The sequence below is a fragment of the Leucopleurus acutus genome, assembly GCF_964270905.1.
Source record: "Leucopleurus acutus genome assembly, chromosome: 18".
Lineage (NCBI taxonomy): Eukaryota > Metazoa > Chordata > Mammalia > Artiodactyla > Delphinidae > Leucopleurus > Leucopleurus acutus.
Window position 1 is genome coordinate 67,458,520 of NC_139160.1, and position 19,891 is coordinate 67,478,410.

Here is a 19,891-nt window from a genome sequence, read left to right on the forward strand (position 1 = left end):
ATTAGCGCTGACCCAAGCTGTCAAAAACAGAGCAGAGTACTACTTCCATCCAAGCACGGATCGGTGGACCATGGGATTCCAAACCCTGGCCTGGCTGCTGCTCTGCCTTCTGCAAGGATCAGGGGTAGCTTCTTAGATGCTCCTAGAACAAAGCCGAGACAGGTGCACCTGCTGTGGCTTCCTGGCAGACACTGGGGAGCAGCAAGAAACAGCAGGCGGTGGCAGAGTACCTGGCAGGAGGTGAGGGGGGTGAGGTTGATGGGTAGTTTTTATATCTGTAAGCTACTGCAAATTCCTCCATCTGCAATGCAGAATCACTGCAGTGTATTTCCCATTCAGCGGGGGAGCCTTTCAAAGGCCCAAGGAGGCCCACCTACTTTCCAGCATTTTGTGTTTGCTTCATCACAAGTTTCATCAGACAAGTGATCACAGACAGACAACACTAAGGGTTGAGACACCAGCCAAACGTCTGGCTGTTCATGCTTAAGGGTGAATAGGGAAAACAGATGGACTATTAAAGTGTCATGAGGTAGAGCACAGCAGCAGTATGTCACGCATGGGAATGGACACTACTAGGTCACTACCAGTAGGCCAGCCTCCAACGGGAAGGGCTGTTGAATTCAAGGACTGCTGCGTGTGAGTAATGGGCAGTGTTGTGCTCAATCTAATGGCTTATCAAACTAGTACCTCCTCTTCAGTCCGGGTCTGTCCGCACTTTGGAAATCATGATTTTATTTACTCTTCTTTTGCCTCAAATCTCCAATGAGGACAGTGCCCCCAGTTAAAAGAACTAAGTTTCCTTCCAGAACAAAAAAAAAAGCCACAGATGTCTGCGGGCTTTCTCCTTAACATACACACATTGGCAAAGTCAGGAAGATACAGGATATACTACTGAGGCCAAAGCAACTGAAGTTATGGAAGAGATCCCAGGCTTTGGTCTACTCTCAACTCCTGCTCTACTCCTTACCGTCAAATGATCAACTTCAGCAAAAAGAGAAAAATAAAATCCCTTATTACTGAACCAACTGGAGTCTGAAGAATCTAGAGGGAGCTGTCAGAGCAATTGTGAGAAAAATCAAACTGAACAGGCTAGCTGTGGAAATCAGTGAGGCTTCGTCTCCAATCTCCACAACCATCATTCATGTCCTTCCACGTCTGACCAGAGAGGGAATCTATCTGCCACCGAAAAGATGAGCCGGGCCCTGTGTTAAGGGACCCAGCACTCCACCCCAACAATAACCCACACACAGCCCCACAAAGCCCAGAGAATCACTTCCAAGGCCCTTCTTCTTGGATCGTTCCAACAAACACAAGTCACCCACCCACAAACAAGCCCCTTTCAAGAAAACAAATGGCAGCGCCAACGCAAGGAGCTGCTAAAAGTTTCCAGCTACCCAGGAGAGCACGCTGCTGCTCTTCCGCACCTTCCAAGTGATGGGGTATACTGTGTTTCCAAGTACAGCAGGACCAGCCCTGGCAGTGGAAAAGTTGATTTAAAACTTCATCTTCCTCACACCCAGAGGCCTATTCTCAAAAGATTTTCTGCTACGACCAGATTAATCACCGGTCTGCTTGCTCCAAATCCCCAAACTTCGTAGTAATTTGCACCCAAGCTGAAGTCACGGGGGATTCCTATCAAGACCCTTAACCCTTGATAAGAGGCGGCCAGGGGGAGGGAGTGGAGGAGAGAATACAGAACCCCTTCCCTTCTGGAGCTCAGCCCACCCAAAGGGTCCGCAGGGCCATATCCCACTCTGGGCTGCGGACTGGAAAAGGAAGCCCCCACCTCCACTCCCCTGCGCCCCTCCAGGCCACAGGTGCCAAGCCCCTCCAGAATAAGGGAGGAGAAGGGGGATGTGAGAGGGAGGGAGGGGGAAAGGAGACAGTAATTTCTCAGTCGGCAGAGGAACGTAAAGTTGAGGGGGAGGGGGTAGGAGGGAGATGGCGACCTCACTCCCAGGGAATTTCCCCGGAGGGAAGGAGCAGCAGTGGGGAGAGGACCCCCTAGACGCAGGGTGGGGGTCTGGGAGCTGCTGCCCCTCCAGGACCTTCCCTTCTCCCCTGTCCAACACCCCCCTCCTTCACCACCTCTTAATCCTGCAGACCCAGTAGGGTCGGCGGCTCCGCCTCCGCCCCGCCGACTTAGAGGAGCGTGAAGGAGGTGGCCGCCCGCCCTCCTGCCCGCCTTCCTCCCTCCCTCCCTCCCTCCGTGGTCCCGCACTCACCAGGAGCACCGAGCCGCGCACCACCTCCGACACGCTCTGCCGCAGCTCGGCCGCCGTGCCCGGCTTACTCAACGCCCGGGTGAACTTCCGAGTCTCCGCCGAGGAGGGGAGCAGCGGCGGCTGCGACATCCTCGCCACCAGCGCCGCCGCCGAGCCTGCTCCGGCAGTCCGGCCGGGCCGCGCCGCCGCCAGGTGCGCCCTCGGCGCTCGGCCCGGCCCGCCCTCGGCCCCCGGCGCCGCCGCCTGCTCCCCCCGCCGCTCGCCGCGCGTCCGGGCGGCGCAGCCCGAGCCACGCCCTCCGCTCGGTGTCACGCCCCGAGCCACCCCCCTAGGCTCCCGCGGTCCCCCGCGCTCCGAGCGGCGCCGGGGCTCGCTAGGGGCAACCGTGCTTGTGGCCGCGACGGCTGCTCCCCCATGCCACCAGCCTCCCTCGGCGCCCGCTCGCCGGGCCGCCTCCTCGGGGCGGGGTGTCCGGCGCGGCGCGGGGCGGGGCGGGCGGAGGAGGGGCCAGCGCGGCAGGACAGCGGGCCCTGCAGGTCGGGCGGCTGGTGCCTTACGGCGCGGGAGGCGGGCAGCGGGAGGCTGGCAGCGCGCTGCCCCGGACCCCTGGCGGGGCAGGTAGGGGTCGCCTCCTCCCTGGTCCGACTGCTCCCCAGGCCGCACGTCCGAAGACCCGAGGCGAGGGCCGCGCAAGCCGCCGGGAGGGCGCGCGACCCGGCGCCCTCCCGGGTCTCCAAGTCCTCGGAGCCGGTGCCTATACACTGGGACCGTGGGTTCCTTGCCTGAGGAGCCCCAGCATCTTGGGGACTCCGCGGTCACTGGCAGGGTCGGGGTTCGGTGGCACCACGCCCACCCCCCCTGGGGCTGCTGAAGGGACGGAGGTTTCAGGAAGGTGGCACTCGAAGAGCACAGAGCCGTTCGGAAGCCCGGGCCATGGAGAGCGGGACGGAGCGCCCCTGCCCGGGACCCGGCGTGGAGCACCGCGCGCACTCGTGGCGGCGCTTCTCCGCCTCAAAGCACTATTCCGCCCCCAGAGGCGTCGCGCGAACGGTGGAAGCCTCTGGAGCCGAAGGGAGGGTCCGGGATGAGTCACGCAGACCCTGGCCCGCAAGGACGAGCTGCTGAGTCACCATCAAAACTTCTGAGCCTGGCCCAGCTCCTCTGTAAACTGAGGACAATAACCTGCAAGGGGCTAAGGGGACACGACGTGCCCATCTGCCGCGCCTCCGCGGCCGGGCGGGACCGCTGGGCGCGGAGCCCGGGAAACCCAGAAGCGCCGGCCTGCGGGCCCAACATGACCCGGGAGTTGGCGGCTGCTAGCGACAGCCACGACTCTGAGGAACTTCTTCCTCATACCGCCTTTCCGCCTTCCCCATCCCTAACGGGCCCCACCTCTCCTTTTCTCCTCTTTTCTGAGGAAACTCGGGGCAGCCTAACTCTGACCTCGCCGCGGAGAGGGCGCGCGGAGAGAGAGGAATTTGCGTAGCGCCCGTAGCGCATGCTCCGTGGTTTGGGCGGGGAAACTGCCTTAAGGGTGGGTCTGCCGATTGGTCGGTGTGCACAGGCCACGCCCACCGCCTGCTGATAGACAGCTCCTTACCTGCGCGCGCGGGGGCACTGTGGACCCCGCCTTCAGGGGAATCTCCCGTGCCTGTGCTACCTAAGTGCACTGAGGCCTCCTAGCAGACGTCAGCTCCGAAGGAGGCCGCCCGTGGCGTCCCACTCTGCCAGAAAGTCAAATACCGGAATCTTAAAGTGGGAAAACTACCAATCTAGTGTAGAAAGCAAAACACCACCGTTCAGGACTTAATGGGCAGGTCTGGCCCATAATAAGCCTGGAGTTTAGGCATGCAGTCAGTACTCAATAAATGCTTGCTGGATTGGATTGTTTTCCCAGTGCTCTGGGATGCAGGATGTAGCACTAAGTGAGCCTGACAGGCTGGAAGGTAAACAAAACAATCATGTGTGATTATAAAAATAATTACTAACCCATTTCCTTTACTGCGAAATGAGGGAGTGGCCTAGATGTGAACCAGGCTGCTTCTGTTCCAGGAGTAGGGCTGGGTGACCCCAACAGGCAGAAGGCGCTGCTTTCATGGGGAGCTTGTGCTGCTTGATATGACCATGCCCATCTCATATATACACCTCTGGGCTCCATGGGATATGTCAGTTCGGTTCTTACCTGAACTGTTAGGTGCTAGTCTGAGAATCCTAAATTTTTAACCTTTGAGCTTCTGACTCCTGAAGTTCCAGATAGCATAAATCTTTACCCCACTGTGTTACCTTGACTCTCTAAACCACATCTACTTCCATATACTGCAAGTAGATTTTTTTTTATTATTAAAAACAACAGAAGCACACAGTGTGGGTTTTTTTTTTCCCTTCATTTCCTTTTTTTGCTTTGTTTTGTTTAAGAAATATATGAACACAGAAAACAGCACGTATATCTGGAAAGTGAAGAGTTTACCCATTTCTACTACTCCTAAATTCTGTGCTTGCTTACTGACTCATTATATTCTAGAATTGGCAGATTTTCATTTAGGAAGCAGGGGATGATGCGTGGTGCTGACAGTAGTCACTGACAATGCCTAAACAAGGACAAGTTCTGACAGAGAAGGAGGTATGGAAATGAGAACTAAGCCCAGGAAGACTGATTTTCCCAGCAACTCAGAGCAGAGCCTCTTCTTCACGGTGGAGTTAACAAATGGGACATTTCTTAGGTTTAACTTTGAGCAGAAATTTGGTCCTTACACTTTTGGGTTGAATTGTGTCCCCCCAAAAGACATACTGAAGTTCTAACTTCAGTACCCATGAATGTGACCTTATTTGAAAATAGGGTCTTTGCAGATGTTACCAAGTTACAATGAGGTCATATTGGACCAGTATAACTGGTGTCCTTATAAGAAGAGAAGAGACAGACACAGAGAGAAGGCTCTGTGATGACAAAGGCAGAGACTGGAATGATGCATCTACAAGCTAAGGAACACCAAGGATTTCTGGCACCCACCAGAAGCTGGATGAAACAGGATTCTTCCTTTGAGCCTTTGGAGAGAGCATTGCCCTGCTGATGTCTTAATTTTGGATTTCTAGCCTCCAGAACTGTTAGAGAATAAATTTCTTGTTCTAAGAGACCCAGTTTGTGGTACAGCAGTCCTCAGAAAGTAATACACTTACCAAAGTCTGGTTTTTTGTTTGTTTGTTTTGTTTTGTTTTGTTTTTTTATCCCCGCCAGTGTGAACCTATAATTGTGAGTTCTTACTGCATCAACTCCTGGAGAGAGGCTGTCACACCTTTATAGAAGGAGGAGCATCAGCTCCAGGTGAGGATGCTGCATGGAATGGGGAGGATGGTGTTTAAAGTGTGGTGGAAGATAAACCCATCTACTGTAGCTTGAGGGAGTAACCCCGTTTTTGTTTTACCAAAACTGTAGGAAGAAAGCTTTCCTTTTTGCCAAGGATGATACTAGTAGGTAGTGGAGATGAAATATAACTGCAGCCAGTTTTGAAAATTTGCATATAAATGACTGTACAACACCCAAATATTTATAATTCAAGCATTATCTATGTTTTAATGATAACCTCTTAACTGCATCATTTCCTTGTTAGGTTTGCTTTAGGATTTGTATGTGTCTTAATAATACCTAATTAGTTTAAAATCTCTTACAGGTGTATCCTGAAAGAGCACATCTGTTTTTAGCCTAAATAAAAAGTAACCTGTAAAGAGCAGTCAGTCCTGTGTTAGCATCCAGGGAAGGGCAAAGGGAGCTTTCATTCTTTATTTTTGCATTGATTGAATTTTTTTAAAATAAGCATCTTTTAGTTTTGTACTTCATTTTTTTTCCTATGAAAGCTGAACCCTTTATTTTATTTTAAAAAATATGTTGAATCCTTTTGTATACAAGGCCTTACTAGGCGTCAAATTTTATAACAATAAAATTCTGAAGTTTCTTACAATCTAATGGTGAAAAGATTTGGGGTTTTTTATTTTCGTAAACTATACATAATGTAAAGTTTACTATTTTAACTATTTTTAAGTGTACAGCTCAGTGGCATTAAGTATATTCACATTGTTGTGTAACCATCACCACCATCCATCTCCAGGACCTTCTCATCATCCTAAACTGAAACTCTGTACCTATTCCTTCCCCCTACCCTCAGTACCTGGCAACCACCATTCTATTTTCTGTCTCTTTGAATTTGACTACTCTAAGTACCTCATATAAGTGGAATCATACAATATCTGTCCTTTTGTGTCTAGCTTATTTCACCTAGCATGTGTCAGAATTTTCTCCTTTTTTAAGGCTGAACAGTATTCCATTGTGTGTGTGTGTGTGTGTGTGTGTGTGTGTCTGTATCACTTGTTTTTTTTTATCAGTTCATCCATCAATGGACACTTGGGTTGTTCCCACCTCTTGGCTATTGTAAATAATGCTGCTGTGTACATGGGTGTACAAATATCTGTTCAGTCTCTGCTTTCAGTTGTTTTGGGTATATACGTAGAAGTGGAGTTGCTGGATCACATAATAATTTTATGTTTAATTTTTTTTAAGAACTATCATACTGTGCTTCATTGTCTAAATATTTCTCATAATGCTTGTTTTCTAAAAACACTGGTTGATTAATTTTAGAAAAAACAGCATTTTAAAATTCCACTAGGTAATATAAATAGAAGACATAGCCCTTCAAGGAAGAGCATCTGGGGGAAAGGTACGCAATTAATCTAACAAATCTAGTAAGTTTACAGATACCACTTAGGGTTAATGGTACTGGAGGAATATAATCCCCTTTCACTTTTATCTTTTCGGGAGAGATTCCTAGTGGAGATGAAATATGAGGTCTTTAAGAGATCATTGAGACCAGGGCTTCTCAAACTTTAGTATGCATAAAAATCACCTGGGGATCTTGTTAAAGTGCAGATTCTGGTTCAGAAGATCAAGTGTGTTACCCAAAGTCAACAGTTCTAACAAGCTCCCCACTGATGTCAAATTCCTTACCCAAGCAGATGCTGCGGATGCACAGATTTTGAGTAGCAAGCACTTAAACTTTCATTCCCAGCAGTTGGGCAAACTGCAGGCCCTTAAAAATTCTCCACTTTTAAATTTTAAGGGGAAAGAAGACCAAACACCCAATAGGAAAATGGACAAAATTCGTGACCAAACAATTCACAGAAAAGACATAAAATGATCAGTAAACATATGAAAAGATGTTTGGCCTCATTTATAATAAAGTAAGTGCAAATTAAAACTACACTGATATACAATTTCTCATCAATCAGACTGGGAAAAATTACAAAGCATAACACTATTGGAAAGGCTGTGGAGAAATAGGCACTCACACACATGGCTGATAGAAGTACAAAGTGATATAACCATTATGGAAAGGAATTTGGCAATATCTAACGAAACTATATATGCATTTACCTTTTGAACCAGCAGTCCCACTACTAGGAATTTACTCTGAAAATACACCGCAAATGATAATAAAATACTACACCCAAGGGTATTCATTGCAGCATTACTTGTAATAGTAAAATTTTGGAAAATGTCAATATTGGAGACTGGTAAAATATGGTGCATACACACAATGGGATATTATTCAACTGTAAAAATGAATGAGAAAGATGTCGATCAACATCTGTGATCTGTGTGTAATGTGAAATAATTTTCAGGATATATTGTTTAAATAAAACAAAAAGAGTATCTAAAGTATGCTGCCTTTGTGTAAGAAATAAGGGAAAATAAGAGAATATACTAGTATCTGTGTGCTTGTTCAAAAACAAACATAAGAAGGATAAAACAGAGATTTGTAAGTTTGGTTACCTTCAAGGGGTCAGTGGGAATAAGGTAAGAAGGAGAGAAGAAATGGGGAAACATGGAGTCAGGGACACTTCTCTGAATATACTTTTTTGTACAATTCTGACTTTTTATGTTAATGTTTCACATATTTTTTAAAATCTCGACAAAGAGAAAAGAAATAAAATCAACAAGAATGGAGACAAACCCTAAAAGGGAATACAAACAGAAACCAATGGACAGAACTCTATTTCAAATGAATAATATAACCACACTGAAGGGGGGAAATAAAATGAACTAAACCCAGTACCCTTTGAACACAGTGTTTGGAATATATACCATTAGGTTAAAGACAAAAAGAACTCTTAAAAAAAAAAAAGAGAGATGTGAACAAGTAGGCTTTTTTTTTTTAAGATGTATCAGTCAGCAATTCTGAGATGACTTTCTGTGTATTCCAGCATTGAACAAATAAGTAATATATTCTTGATAATGAAAACCAGGTTTTTCACTGTCAGAGAAGGGAATTACAAATATATAAAGGGGGGTTTTAGAATAAACCCTGTGGTATTGGGTTGGATTTGGAGGTATAGTGTGAACTCATGGGTTTTAATACAGATAGATTAGATAGATGATTGATAAGTAGATGAGAGTAGATAGATACACACATGAGAGTGGGGTGCTACTGGTTCATATTGGCTCCAGATAATCTGCTCGATTGTATTGCCTTTGCTCCTTTGTCAAAGATCAGCTGACTATAATTATGGGAGTCAATTTCTGGGCTCTGTTCTGTTCCACTGATCTCTTTGTTCTTTTGCCAATACCACACCGTCCTGATACTACAGTCTAGTATTCAGAATATATACGTTTTAAAGAAAAACACTTATAGGGCTTCCCTGGTGGCACAGTGGTTAAGAATCCGCCTGCCAATGCAAGGGACACGGGTTTGAGCCCTGGTCCGGGAAGATTCCACATGCCGTGGAGCAACTAAGCCCGTGCACCACAACTACTGAGCCTGCACTCTAGAGCCCGCGAGCCACAACTACTGAAGCCCACGCACCTAGAGCCGCAACTAGAGAAAGCCCACGCACAGCAACGACGACCTAACACAGCCAAAAATAAATAAATAAATAAAATTTTTTAAAGAAACACTTATAGGTAATTTCCTGGCAGTCAGTGGTTAGAACTTGGCGCTTTCACTGCGGTTCCCTGGGGTTCAATCCCTGGTCAGGGAACTAAGATCCCGCAAGCCAAGCTGTGTGGCATGGCCAAAAATAAATAAATAAATTTTAAAATAAATAAAAGTTTTTAAAAATTTAAAAAACACATCTCAACAATGAAAAGACAACCTAATTTAAAAATGGACAAATGATCTGAATAGACACTTCTTCAAAGATATACAAATGGTCAATAAGCACATGAAAAGATGTTCAGCATCATTAGTCACTAGGAAATTGCAAATCAAAACCACAGGGAGCGGGCTTCCCTGGTGGCGCAGTGGTTGAGAGTCTGCCTGACGATGCAGGGGACACGGGTTTGTGCCCCGGTCTGGGAAGATCCCATATGCCGCGGAGCAGCTGGGCCCGTGAGCCATGGCCGCTGAGCCTGCGCGTCCGGAGCCTGTGCTCCGCAATGGGAGAGGCCACAACAGTGAGAGGCCCACGAACCGCAAAAAAAAAAAAAAAAAAAAAAAAAAAAAAAACCACAGGGAGGTACCACTTCACATCCACTAGGATGACTACAGTCAAAAATACAATAGGGCTTCCCTGGTGGCGCAGTGGTTGAGTCCGCCTGCTGATGCAGGGGACATGGGTTCGTGCCCCGGTCTGGGAGGATCCCACATGCCTCGGAGCAGCTGGGCCCGTGGGTCATGGCCGCTGGGCCTGCGCGTCCGGAGCCTGTGCTCCGCAACGGGAGGGGCCGCGGCAGTGAGACGCCCGCGTACCGCAAAAAAAAAAAAAAAAAAAAAAAAATACAGACAATAACAAATGTCGGCAGGATGTGGAGAAATTAGGATCCTCATATATTACTGATAGAATTACAAAACTTTTAAAAAGTTTGGCACTTCCTCTAGAAGTTAAACACAGAATTACCATATGACCCAGGAATTCCACTCCTGGGTATATACCAAAAAGAGTTAAAAACATATATCCACATAAAAACTCATACATAAACGTTTATAGCAGCATTATTCATGATAGCCAAAAAGTGGAAACAACCCAAATGTCCCTCAATTGATGAATGGATAAACAAAATGTGGTATATCCACATGATGGAATATTATTCAGTTATAAAAAGGGAGGTAGAGCTGATTTATGCCACAACAGCTATGAACCTTAAAAACATTATGCTAAGTGAAAGCAGCCAACACAAAAGGTCAAATATTGCATGATCCTATTTATATGAAATGTCCAGAATAAGGACTTGTGGTTGCCAGAAGCTGGGGGAAGGGAACATGAGGAAGTAACTGCAAGTAACTGCTGTTGGGCATGGGGCTTCTTATTGGTACAAAAAAAATGTTCTGGAATTAGATAGTGGTGATGGTTGCACAACTTTGTGAATATACTAAAACCACTGAATGGTACACTTTAAAGGGTGAATATTATGGTATGTGAATTACATTTCAATACAAGAAAAAGAGGATTTATTTTGGGCAAGAAGAAATTTACTCCAAATGAGAGATCTGAGATAGAAGAAAGGATGGTGAACAAATAAACTAATAAACATGTGAGCATATCTAAATAAATACTATATCAGAAAAAAATAGTGATGCCTAATTTGTGGAGCTTAAATCAACCTCAAATATCAAACAACTATATATAAAGCAGGATGGTATTTGACAGGATGGTATGTGCAGGTTCTTATATTGTTCACGAGGAAAATACTGATTAGTTTTAGAATTTGTTAAATGTAACTGTCTAGAATGTTCATAGTATATAAATAGAGTGTTTCTCTTCCAAACTAGTAAAGTGAAAAAGTAAAAATGCAAAAAAAGATTCAGTAGAAAAGGAAGTAAGAAAAGAGAGGGAATAAAAATATAGGAAAAGTGCAACAAATGGAAAAAATAAAATAAGCTGGTAAAAAGAAATCCCAATATATTAGTAACAACAATAATTATAAATGGACTTATACTCCCAGTAAAAGACCAAGATTGACAACATGAATTAAGAAGCAAAAACCATATATATGCTGTTTATAAGAGATACACCTAAATCAGAAAGAAAAAGAAAGGTGGCATATAGAAGGCTAAAAAAAAATTATACTAGGCAAATACTAACCAAAATAAAGTTTAGCATAGCTATATTATGATCAAAGTAAAGAGATTTAGGGCAAAAATCATTACAGAGTCAAAGAGATTTACTAAAGAATAACAAAGAGAAAAGTTCAAAACTTCAATTCCCCAGGAGGATATAATAATTCTAAACTTGTATGCACCTAACAGTATCTGCCTCAAAATATATAAAGACATGGGCCATTCAGGACTTTTCATAAAAATAATATTTCCCCAAAATTATTGAATACCTTTTTTTCTGAGGCTTCACATTCAGATTATACTTTAAAACTCTCTAGATAAGAGTCAAGTGTTAACAAAGAGTTGAAAATATTCTAAACTCTATTTCTTAAAAAGATTATAAAATGTCTCAATATACTCTGAAATAGGATGTCAACAAAATGGAATTTTTTAAGCCATAAAAGAACACTTAAAAGGATATCATTCAATACCCTTTCAAATATGAAATAATTATGTAATATCCAGTTGTCTCCTACATTTCTTATAATCATTAGTACTTATAATTGAACTGTAATAGACTATAGCATAGAGCATCATTTCAGGTTTGAACTATCCTTTTTATAGTAAATAGTTACTTTGCTACAAGACTAATAATAAAGTAGGAAGAGAATATTAAATTAAATTAGCTGGAAAATCAGTTTTTAAATTAGCATTTGTTATCAGCCATATTCATTCTATCCACCTTTTTTTAAAGGGTAGCACCAACAGTTTGCCACCATTTTTCTAGGAAAAGGAATACAAATTGCATTTTTTTAATGTTGCAGAGATCCTTTCAAGAGGTGAATATAGGGACTTCCCTGGTGGTGCAATGGTTAAGAATCCGCCTGCCAATGCAGGGGACACGGGTTTGAGCCCGGGAAGATCCCACATGCCGCGGAGCAACGAAGCCCGTGCGCCACAACTACTGAGCCTGCGCTCTAGAGCCCGTGTGCCACACCTACTGAGCCGGCGTGCCGTAACTACTGAAGCCTGCGCACCTAGAGCCCGTGCTCTGCAACGAGAAGCCACTGCAATAAGAAGCCTGCACACCACAACGAAGAGTAGCCCCCCCTCGATGCAACTAAAGAAAGCCAGCGTGCAGCAACGAAGACCCAACGCAGCCAAAAATAAATAAATAAATAAATTTTTAAAAAATAAATAATGATAAAAATTTTCAAGAAATTGTTGTCAGAGCTGTTTACTATGCACCCAGAGAGGGTTCAGATTGCGAGATGAAACTCCCGACCCCAAGGCTAAGGAGATATTTTCATCACCAAGTTCTCTCTCTTTTTGAATTAGCCTCAGATTTTCCCTCCCTTTTAACTGCTCATCACCAGAATTTTGTTGTTGTTGTTTTTTGTTGTTGTTGTTGTTGTTTTGTGGTACGCGGGCCTCTCACTGCTGTGGCCTCTCCCGCTGCGGAGCAGAGGCTCCGGACACGCAGGCCCAGCGGCCATGGCCCACGGGCCCAGCCGCTCCGCGCCATGCGGGATCCTCCCGGACCGGGGCACGAACCCGCGTCCCCTGCATCGGCAGGCGGACTCCCAACCACTGCGCCACCAGGGAAGCCCCATCACCAGCAGTTTTGCTCTAATTTGTGAACACCGTTCATAAACTACAAAGGTTGACTAACACCAAAAAGGCAAATGATGCTTATTCATCTCATTTTTCATTTTGTAATGTGCAGTTCAGAATTTTGTTAATATTCTTTGTAGCAGTTTGTATTACAAAGTCTAAGCTTGTCATGTCATCATTTAATAAAAGAGAGCTGGCAACTGATGTAGAGTGAAAATTGTCTAATATCACTGAATCTCAACAACCTGTTATTATTTCTATACTAGATGTAATCAAATAATGATCATATATAATCACAGTGAACACATAATCATAATTGTTTGGTTTAAAAGTGCTGTTGTTGAAACGATTCTGACCTTATCAAATGAATTCCCACAATATTCCTGCAAGATAAGTTAGTTAAAGTTCATGTCACAGATGAGCTATAGAAACACAAATAGAGATGTACTCCTAGATAACTTATCTCTCCAAACATGCTCAAATGGGTCTTGTGTATCAAGAATATATCTGAGGAAGTAACAAGATCTTTCTCCTCAATTATTTCCATTGTAGGTAAGGCTTTTCAATGAGCCAATAAAGCAGAAATTAGGCAGGAATTCTGCATGATTTTAAAATGTCTACCTGCTTAAAACTGACTAGCTGAAATATGACCTAAAAGCCAGTTTCCTTTGGAAAAGATTTATTTAGCAAAATTTACACAATTTTTCTAGAAAATATAGTAATAAGAATACAAACACAGAGTTTAAACAGATGGGGGATACAGTTGACAATGAAAGAAATGAGAATCGGGGGTAAAAATTGAGCTTAGAAAAGGGTTATGCTTCTTAAAAGGATAAAATTTCTCGTAGCAGAAAAATGTTGATCTCTAAATGCCTTTTTCCAGGCTTAGGCTCCAGAAGAATGTGGGCCAGGATGAATGGGAGAGGAACAGGGCAGAAGAGAAGCTGTGGTTAGCACAAAGAGGACTGGCGTGGCCTCCCCTACATTGTTCCTGGTAGAAACCTTAAGGCAGAATCCCTTTCCACTTGGGAAAAAGGTCCAGTGTCTAAAAGGGCAATGATTCTGTTGAGGACTGGCTATGTAATTTGCCATAATCTACATGATCTGTTCAGGACAGCCTACATAATTTTCAGAGCCCCGTGGAAAATGAAAATGTGGGGCTTCTTATTCGAGAAGAATTTTAAGAGCTCAAAGGCCCTTCTAAGTAAGCTCAGGCCTGGAGGCCCCCTTCACCATCAGCCATTAACGCTTTATATGATCCCAAGGTGGTAGGGAGGTGCTCAGGTTTACAAGGTAATGGCTATTTATCAAACAGTTTTCAGTGTTTTAGCAACAGGTCCTGTAGTACCAGCTGTATCAGCTTTAACATCAACCAGACATAGAAAGAGCATCACCATTGAGTATAATGAGAATGTTACAGACCTACCTTAAAGTTTTCAACAGATTGTAGAATAAACAAGTAAGCAGAACACATCCTCTTGACTAACGGGGTAGAAATGTATGTATATACAGTAAACTCTAAAACAAGTAAATAATAAACCCCAAAAGGTGGGATCTATGATCACTCAAAAGCAAATCTGAATAAACTGATACCAAGGACTTCAAGAGAAAGAACAGGCGAAACCAATACTATACAGAAGTACTGGGCAGCAGCACTCAAAGGCTAAGCTGTGTTCTAACCATGACCATGGACATGGCCATGAAGAGGAGAACAGTGTAAAAGCTTACCCAGCAAAACCAAATCCCAGCCATGACTTAAAAATACATTAAGGGGCTTCCCTGGTGGCGCAATGGTTGAGAGTCCGCCTGCCGATGCAGGGGACACGGGTTCGTGCCCCGGTCCGGGAAGATCCCACATGCCGCGGAGTGGCTCGGCCTGTGAGCCATGGCCGCTGAGCCTGCGCGTCCGGAGCCTGTGCTCCGCAACGGGAGAGGCCACAACGGTGAGAGGCCCACGTACCGCAAAAAAAAAAAAATATATATATATATATATATATATTAAGGGCTTCACACCCATTCAAATAGCTATTATCCAAAAAACAGAAAATAAAAAGTATTGGCAAGGATGTGGAGAAACTGCACTGTTGGTGGAGTGTAGCAGCTGCTTCCACACTATGGAAAACATTATGGTGTTTACTTGAAAATTAAAAAGAGAACTACCATATCCAGCAATTCCACACCTGGGCATATATCCAAAAGAATTGAAAACAGGGTTTGGAAGAGATATTTGTACACCCGTGTTCACAGCAGTATTATTTACAATAGCCGAGAGGTGGAAACAACTCAAGTGTCCAATTATGGTTGAACTGATGAACAGAATGTAGTATATACACGCAAAGGAATATTATTAAGCCTTAAAAAGGAAGGAAATTCTGACACATGCAACAACATGAATGAACCTTGAGGACATTATGGTAAGTGAAGTAAGATAATCACAAAAAGACAAATACTATAGAATTCCACTTAATGAGATATGTAGAATAGTCAAAATTCATAGAGACAGAAAGTAGAATGGTGGTTGCCTGGGGCTGGGTAGAGGGAGGAATGGGGAGTTAGTGTTTAATGGGTACAGAGTTTCAGTTTGGAAAGATGAAAAGAGTTCTGGAGGTGAATGGTGGTGATGGTTATATAACAATGTAAATGTTCTTAATACCAGCGATCTGTATATTTTTAAATGGTTAAGATGGTAAATTTTATGTCATGTATATTTCACCACAATTAAAAAATGTATAATAGATATAAAGCTTACAGAACTTCTAGAGGCCCTCTTTTAGAAAAAGAATAAAAATTATAAATACCAAATTGGGTACAAAAGTGGATATTTAGTATAAGAAAAATCACACAAATTACAATTTTTAAAGCTACTAAATACCACAAACATTACAAAATCCAGAAGCATAACAGTGTTTCTAACTAATTAACTTCCTCATGCATCTATGAAATGCTTGTTTTCCTACAATATTTGTCTGTATACATTCTGATAGTCTCTTCAAAAGACAATGATTTTTGTACTGTTTTTTATAGTGAGTATAGAAAGAAAATTCAGTCTTCCCTCAAGCATACTTAATTGAAATTTTCTGTTATTGATAACTTAGAACAGATTTATTTCAACTTTGCAACTAGTTGTTAGTAATGTCTTGTAACTCTCTTGGATTTCATCAAATTTGAAGGAAGCAAAGAACTTTCATAGATGAGCTGTAAGATTTCAGAGTATTTTAAGTATTTTTGGGTCAATGTCTTCAAATTGACAATATTAAATAGCCAGTTTGTCATCAAAGTCCAAAGGATTAAGAGTTTTATATTCTCCTTATCAATGTCAACATTTCATGTTTAATCTGTAAGAATTTAAAATTCCTTTCCAATGAGTTCATATGATTCACAACTCTTCACTAATTGGATTTTCAAACAATCCAAATACCATTTATTTCTCCTGATAGACTGTCCCTTCCTCATAGTGAATGACTGATTGGTTTTAGTATGATCTGAAAGTCTGTGTTATGCTTTCCTTCTCCATGTCAGAATAACATCTATTGACGTAATCACTCAAGTGTTTTGTTTCATATTCCAGTAATTTTACCTGAATTTTCTCTCAATTTTTTAGTAAATGAATTTAAAGAATGTAAAATAAGCTACCCTTATGTCTAAATAGGAGTTTATAGTTTCTTGTGTGTTTTTGTTAAAATGTTGCCAAACATCTTTCTCGATTGCAGTTAATATAGCGTATTCCTAACTCAACCCTCCCTTAGCAAATCTGAAAACTGTCCACGAAGGAAGCTGAGATGGAAAGACACAGTGGGGTTAACTGACTGCGGTTAAAATATCCTACTTCAACAAATTTTTAAATACTTAACGCAACTAAGACCCAATGCACAGCAGAAACTAACACAGCATTGTAAAGCAATTATACTCCAATAAAGATGTTTAAAAAAAAAGACCAATGCAGCCAAAAATAAATAAAACAAATAAACAAATAAATCTTTCAAAAAAACCTTAAGACCATAATTTTATATCTATATGAGATGATGGATGTTCACTAAGTTTGTTGAGATAACCATTTCATGATGTAAGTCAAATCATTATACTGTGCACCTTAAACTTATCCAGTGCTGTATGTCAATTATATTTCAATAAAACTGGAAGAAAAAAAAGCAAAGGTGATTTTTATTTGCTTAGCAAGATGTCCCAATAAGTGAGACAGGTAGGTTACAGAGTAGTATATACAGTATGTAAAATTGAATACATCAATGTACGTGTGTATTTGAAGAGACAGATGTCTTTATGTGTGTATGAAGGGTGTTTACCAAAATGTTAACAGTGATTGTCTCTGAGTTGTTAGATTTGTGGTGACTTTTTTCAACTTTTCAAAAATGTTTCCATATTTTTTAATTAAAAAAACAAAACACCTAAGACCATATAAACACATTGCTAGGCTCCTGCCAAGTCCTTGGAGAGCGGACAGAGGACGCCAAAGCTTAGGCAAACCTGCTTCTGCCACCAGCCCCAAAGAAGCTGCACCCTAGCAGCAGATCAAGTCCAGAGAACCAAGTCAGCGGTTTGCCAGTTGTTGTACCATATTTTAATTTTATTTCCTTTCATGACTGCCTCCTGCCAAACTCCTCCCTCTCCTGCTGTTTCCTCCTGGCCCCTCCTCCTCCTCTGTTAGCACCCCTCCCCCTCTTGGGTCCTGGGAGATCGAGCTCTGGGGCCCTGCTGGTGCTGACAGGTTTCATTAGCCTGATGGAAATGTTTCTCCTCCTTAGGCCCTCCTGTGGAATCTGCCTAATTTCTCTCCTCCTCCCAGGGTGCTGAGTCTCAGGTTAGGTCTACACTGACCCGGAGCTGCCCATGTGACATGGGGCAGAGGGTGGCAGTCATTGGAAACCCAACCATGGACACTTCCTTTAGTTCATACAAAGAAAGAATATATTTTGTCCAATGAAAATAAAAATACAACCTTGGGTGCCTTGAATTTGATCTCTATTCTTCAACCACTCTTTGCCCTTCCATGTGTCTTGGATCTCACAAGTGAACTGAAGATTCAGGAGCCTGTGGGCTTTAAACTGAGGCAACATCCAAATTGTCAGGTGCATTATCAACACTTCATGATTACAGTTTTTAGCAAACGCAAAATAAAATTACACTCTCAATGCCAGGAGGTAATAGTTTCAAAAGGCCGAAGGCTCATGGAGGAATCCTAATTGTCTTGTTAAGTTTCAATGTAAGTCTTCTGAGTCAAGGCCCTGAACAAGTTTCTAGAGAGGGATGAACAAACTGCTTTTGCTAATGTGACCTAGCAGACATCAGACACTATGCAATTTGGGGGAAGACTTCCTGAGTCACACTGTCCTCAACTGTAAAAATAAAAGGATTGTTAAGGTTCCCCCAGCTCTACTGTTCTATTAATGCCCACAGTGTTCATCTTTCATCTCTTCATCTTTTTTTTTTCCCTGCATGTGGTCTTGGCCTCTCTCTTCCAGTGTTTACATACCACAGTAGGAAAAAAATTTTTAAGAACCAAGTTCCAACAGGTCTGATGTAGCTCAATAAAAACCCTTGGAATAGGAATGGGAAATACTGGCCCATGGTCATAGTCCTGGGCTCAATTTTTTGGGAACCTTCAGGGGATAATTGACTAGTCTTTGCTGTAGTCTAAAGCAGGGGTACCTAAACTTTTTTGTAAAGGGCCAGGAGGTGAGTATTTTAGGCTTTGTGGGCCTTTCAGTCTCTGTTGTAACTCTGCCATTGTGATTGCTAAAGCAGCCATAGACAGTATTTAAATTAACGAGCATGGCTATGTTCCAATAAAACTTTATTTATATTCATGGACATTTTGAAGTTTATATAATTTTCACTTGCATGAATCAATTCTTTGTTCCTGCTGTTTATGAGTAGTGTTCCATTGTATGAATGTACCCCAGTTTATCCATTCATCCACTGAAGGACATTTGGATCGTTCCTAGGTTTTGGCAACCACGAATAGAACTGCTATGAAATGTTCATGTATAGGTTTATGTGTGAACAAAAGTTTTCATTTATCTAGGTGAACACCTAGGAGTAGGATTCCTGGGTCATACGGCAAATGTATGTACAAGAAACTGCCAGACTGCTTTCCAGAGTGACTGTAGCATTTTGCATTCTTGCCAACAATGTATGAGAGTTCTAACTGCTGCACATCTTTGCCAGCACTAGGTATTACAGTGTTTTTTAATTTTAGCCATCCTAATGTTTGTAGTGCTATCTCATCATGGTTTTAATTTACATGTCCCTAATGGCTAATGATGTAGAACATCTTTTTATATACTTATTTGCCATCTGCCTCTGTTCTCTTTAATGAGTATTCAAGTCTTTTGTGCATTTTAAGGTGGGTTGTTTTCTTACTGTTGAGTTTGAGACTTCTTATGTATTCTGGATAAAAGTCCTCTGTTGGATATGTAACTTGAAAATATTTGCTCCAAGTCTACTGTTTGTCTTTCCATTCTCTTAATGCCATCTTTCAGAGAATTTTGATGGAGTCTAATTTACTAATTTTTTCTTCAATGGATTGTTTTTCATGTCTTGTAAAATAACACGTTGCCTAACTCCAGATCACAAAGATTATGCTCCCTTCTAAGATTTTGGTAGTTTTGTGTTTTACATTTAGATCTATAATCTGTTTTAAGTAAATTTTTGTATAAGTCGTGACATTTAGGCTAGGTTTTGTTTGTTTTGACTTTTGTTTTTTCGCATATTAGTGACCAATTGTCCCAATCTCACTTGCTAAAAAGACTATCTTTTTTCCATTGACTTGCCTTTGCAACTTTGCTGAAAATCAAATGATCATATTTGTGTGAGTCTATTTATAAACCCTCTTTTTTGTTCTATTCTTCTTTCTGTTTGTGGTTTTTCCAATATCAGTTCCATTTTCAAAGTCTTTGCTGTGCTTTTTTGGATCTGTCCTGTGTGTGCACCCCCCAGTGGCCAGTCTGGGACCAGGGTCTACCCCCTAGTTCGGTTCTCAGAGTTTATGGTGTGCTGTTTAGGGTCAGGTCCATG

The 19,891-nt window shown here is 42.6% G+C and overlaps 1 protein-coding gene and 1 pseudogene across 7 annotated transcripts in view; one reads left to right on the plus strand and one right to left on the minus strand.

The window, feature by feature from the left end:
- Positions 1-19,891, minus strand: part of DOCK9 (dedicator of cytokinesis 9) — a 378,599-nt gene that overhangs the window by 279,707 nt on the left and 79,001 nt on the right. For 4 of the 6 annotated variants that reach the window (XM_082859680.1, XM_082859677.1, XM_082859674.1 and 1 more), the window contains exon 1: positions 2,226-2,417. The exons of the other annotated variants lie outside the window; for them this stretch is intronic. In XM_082859680.1, the coding sequence (XP_082715806.1) occupies positions 2,226-2,354 (129 nt within the window). In that variant the 5' untranslated portion in view covers positions 2,355-2,417. Of the gene's footprint in view, positions 1-2,225; positions 2,418-19,891 lie in introns of those variants that run through there. 6 annotated transcript variants of the gene reach the window in all.
- Positions 4,810-19,891, plus strand: part of LOC309974611 (protein enabled homolog) — a 39,592-nt pseudogene continuing 24,510 nt past the window's right edge. The window contains exon 1 of the transcript in view: positions 4,810-4,845. The product of the transcript in view is annotated as a protein enabled homolog (transcript). The remainder of the gene's footprint in view (positions 4,846-19,891) is intronic.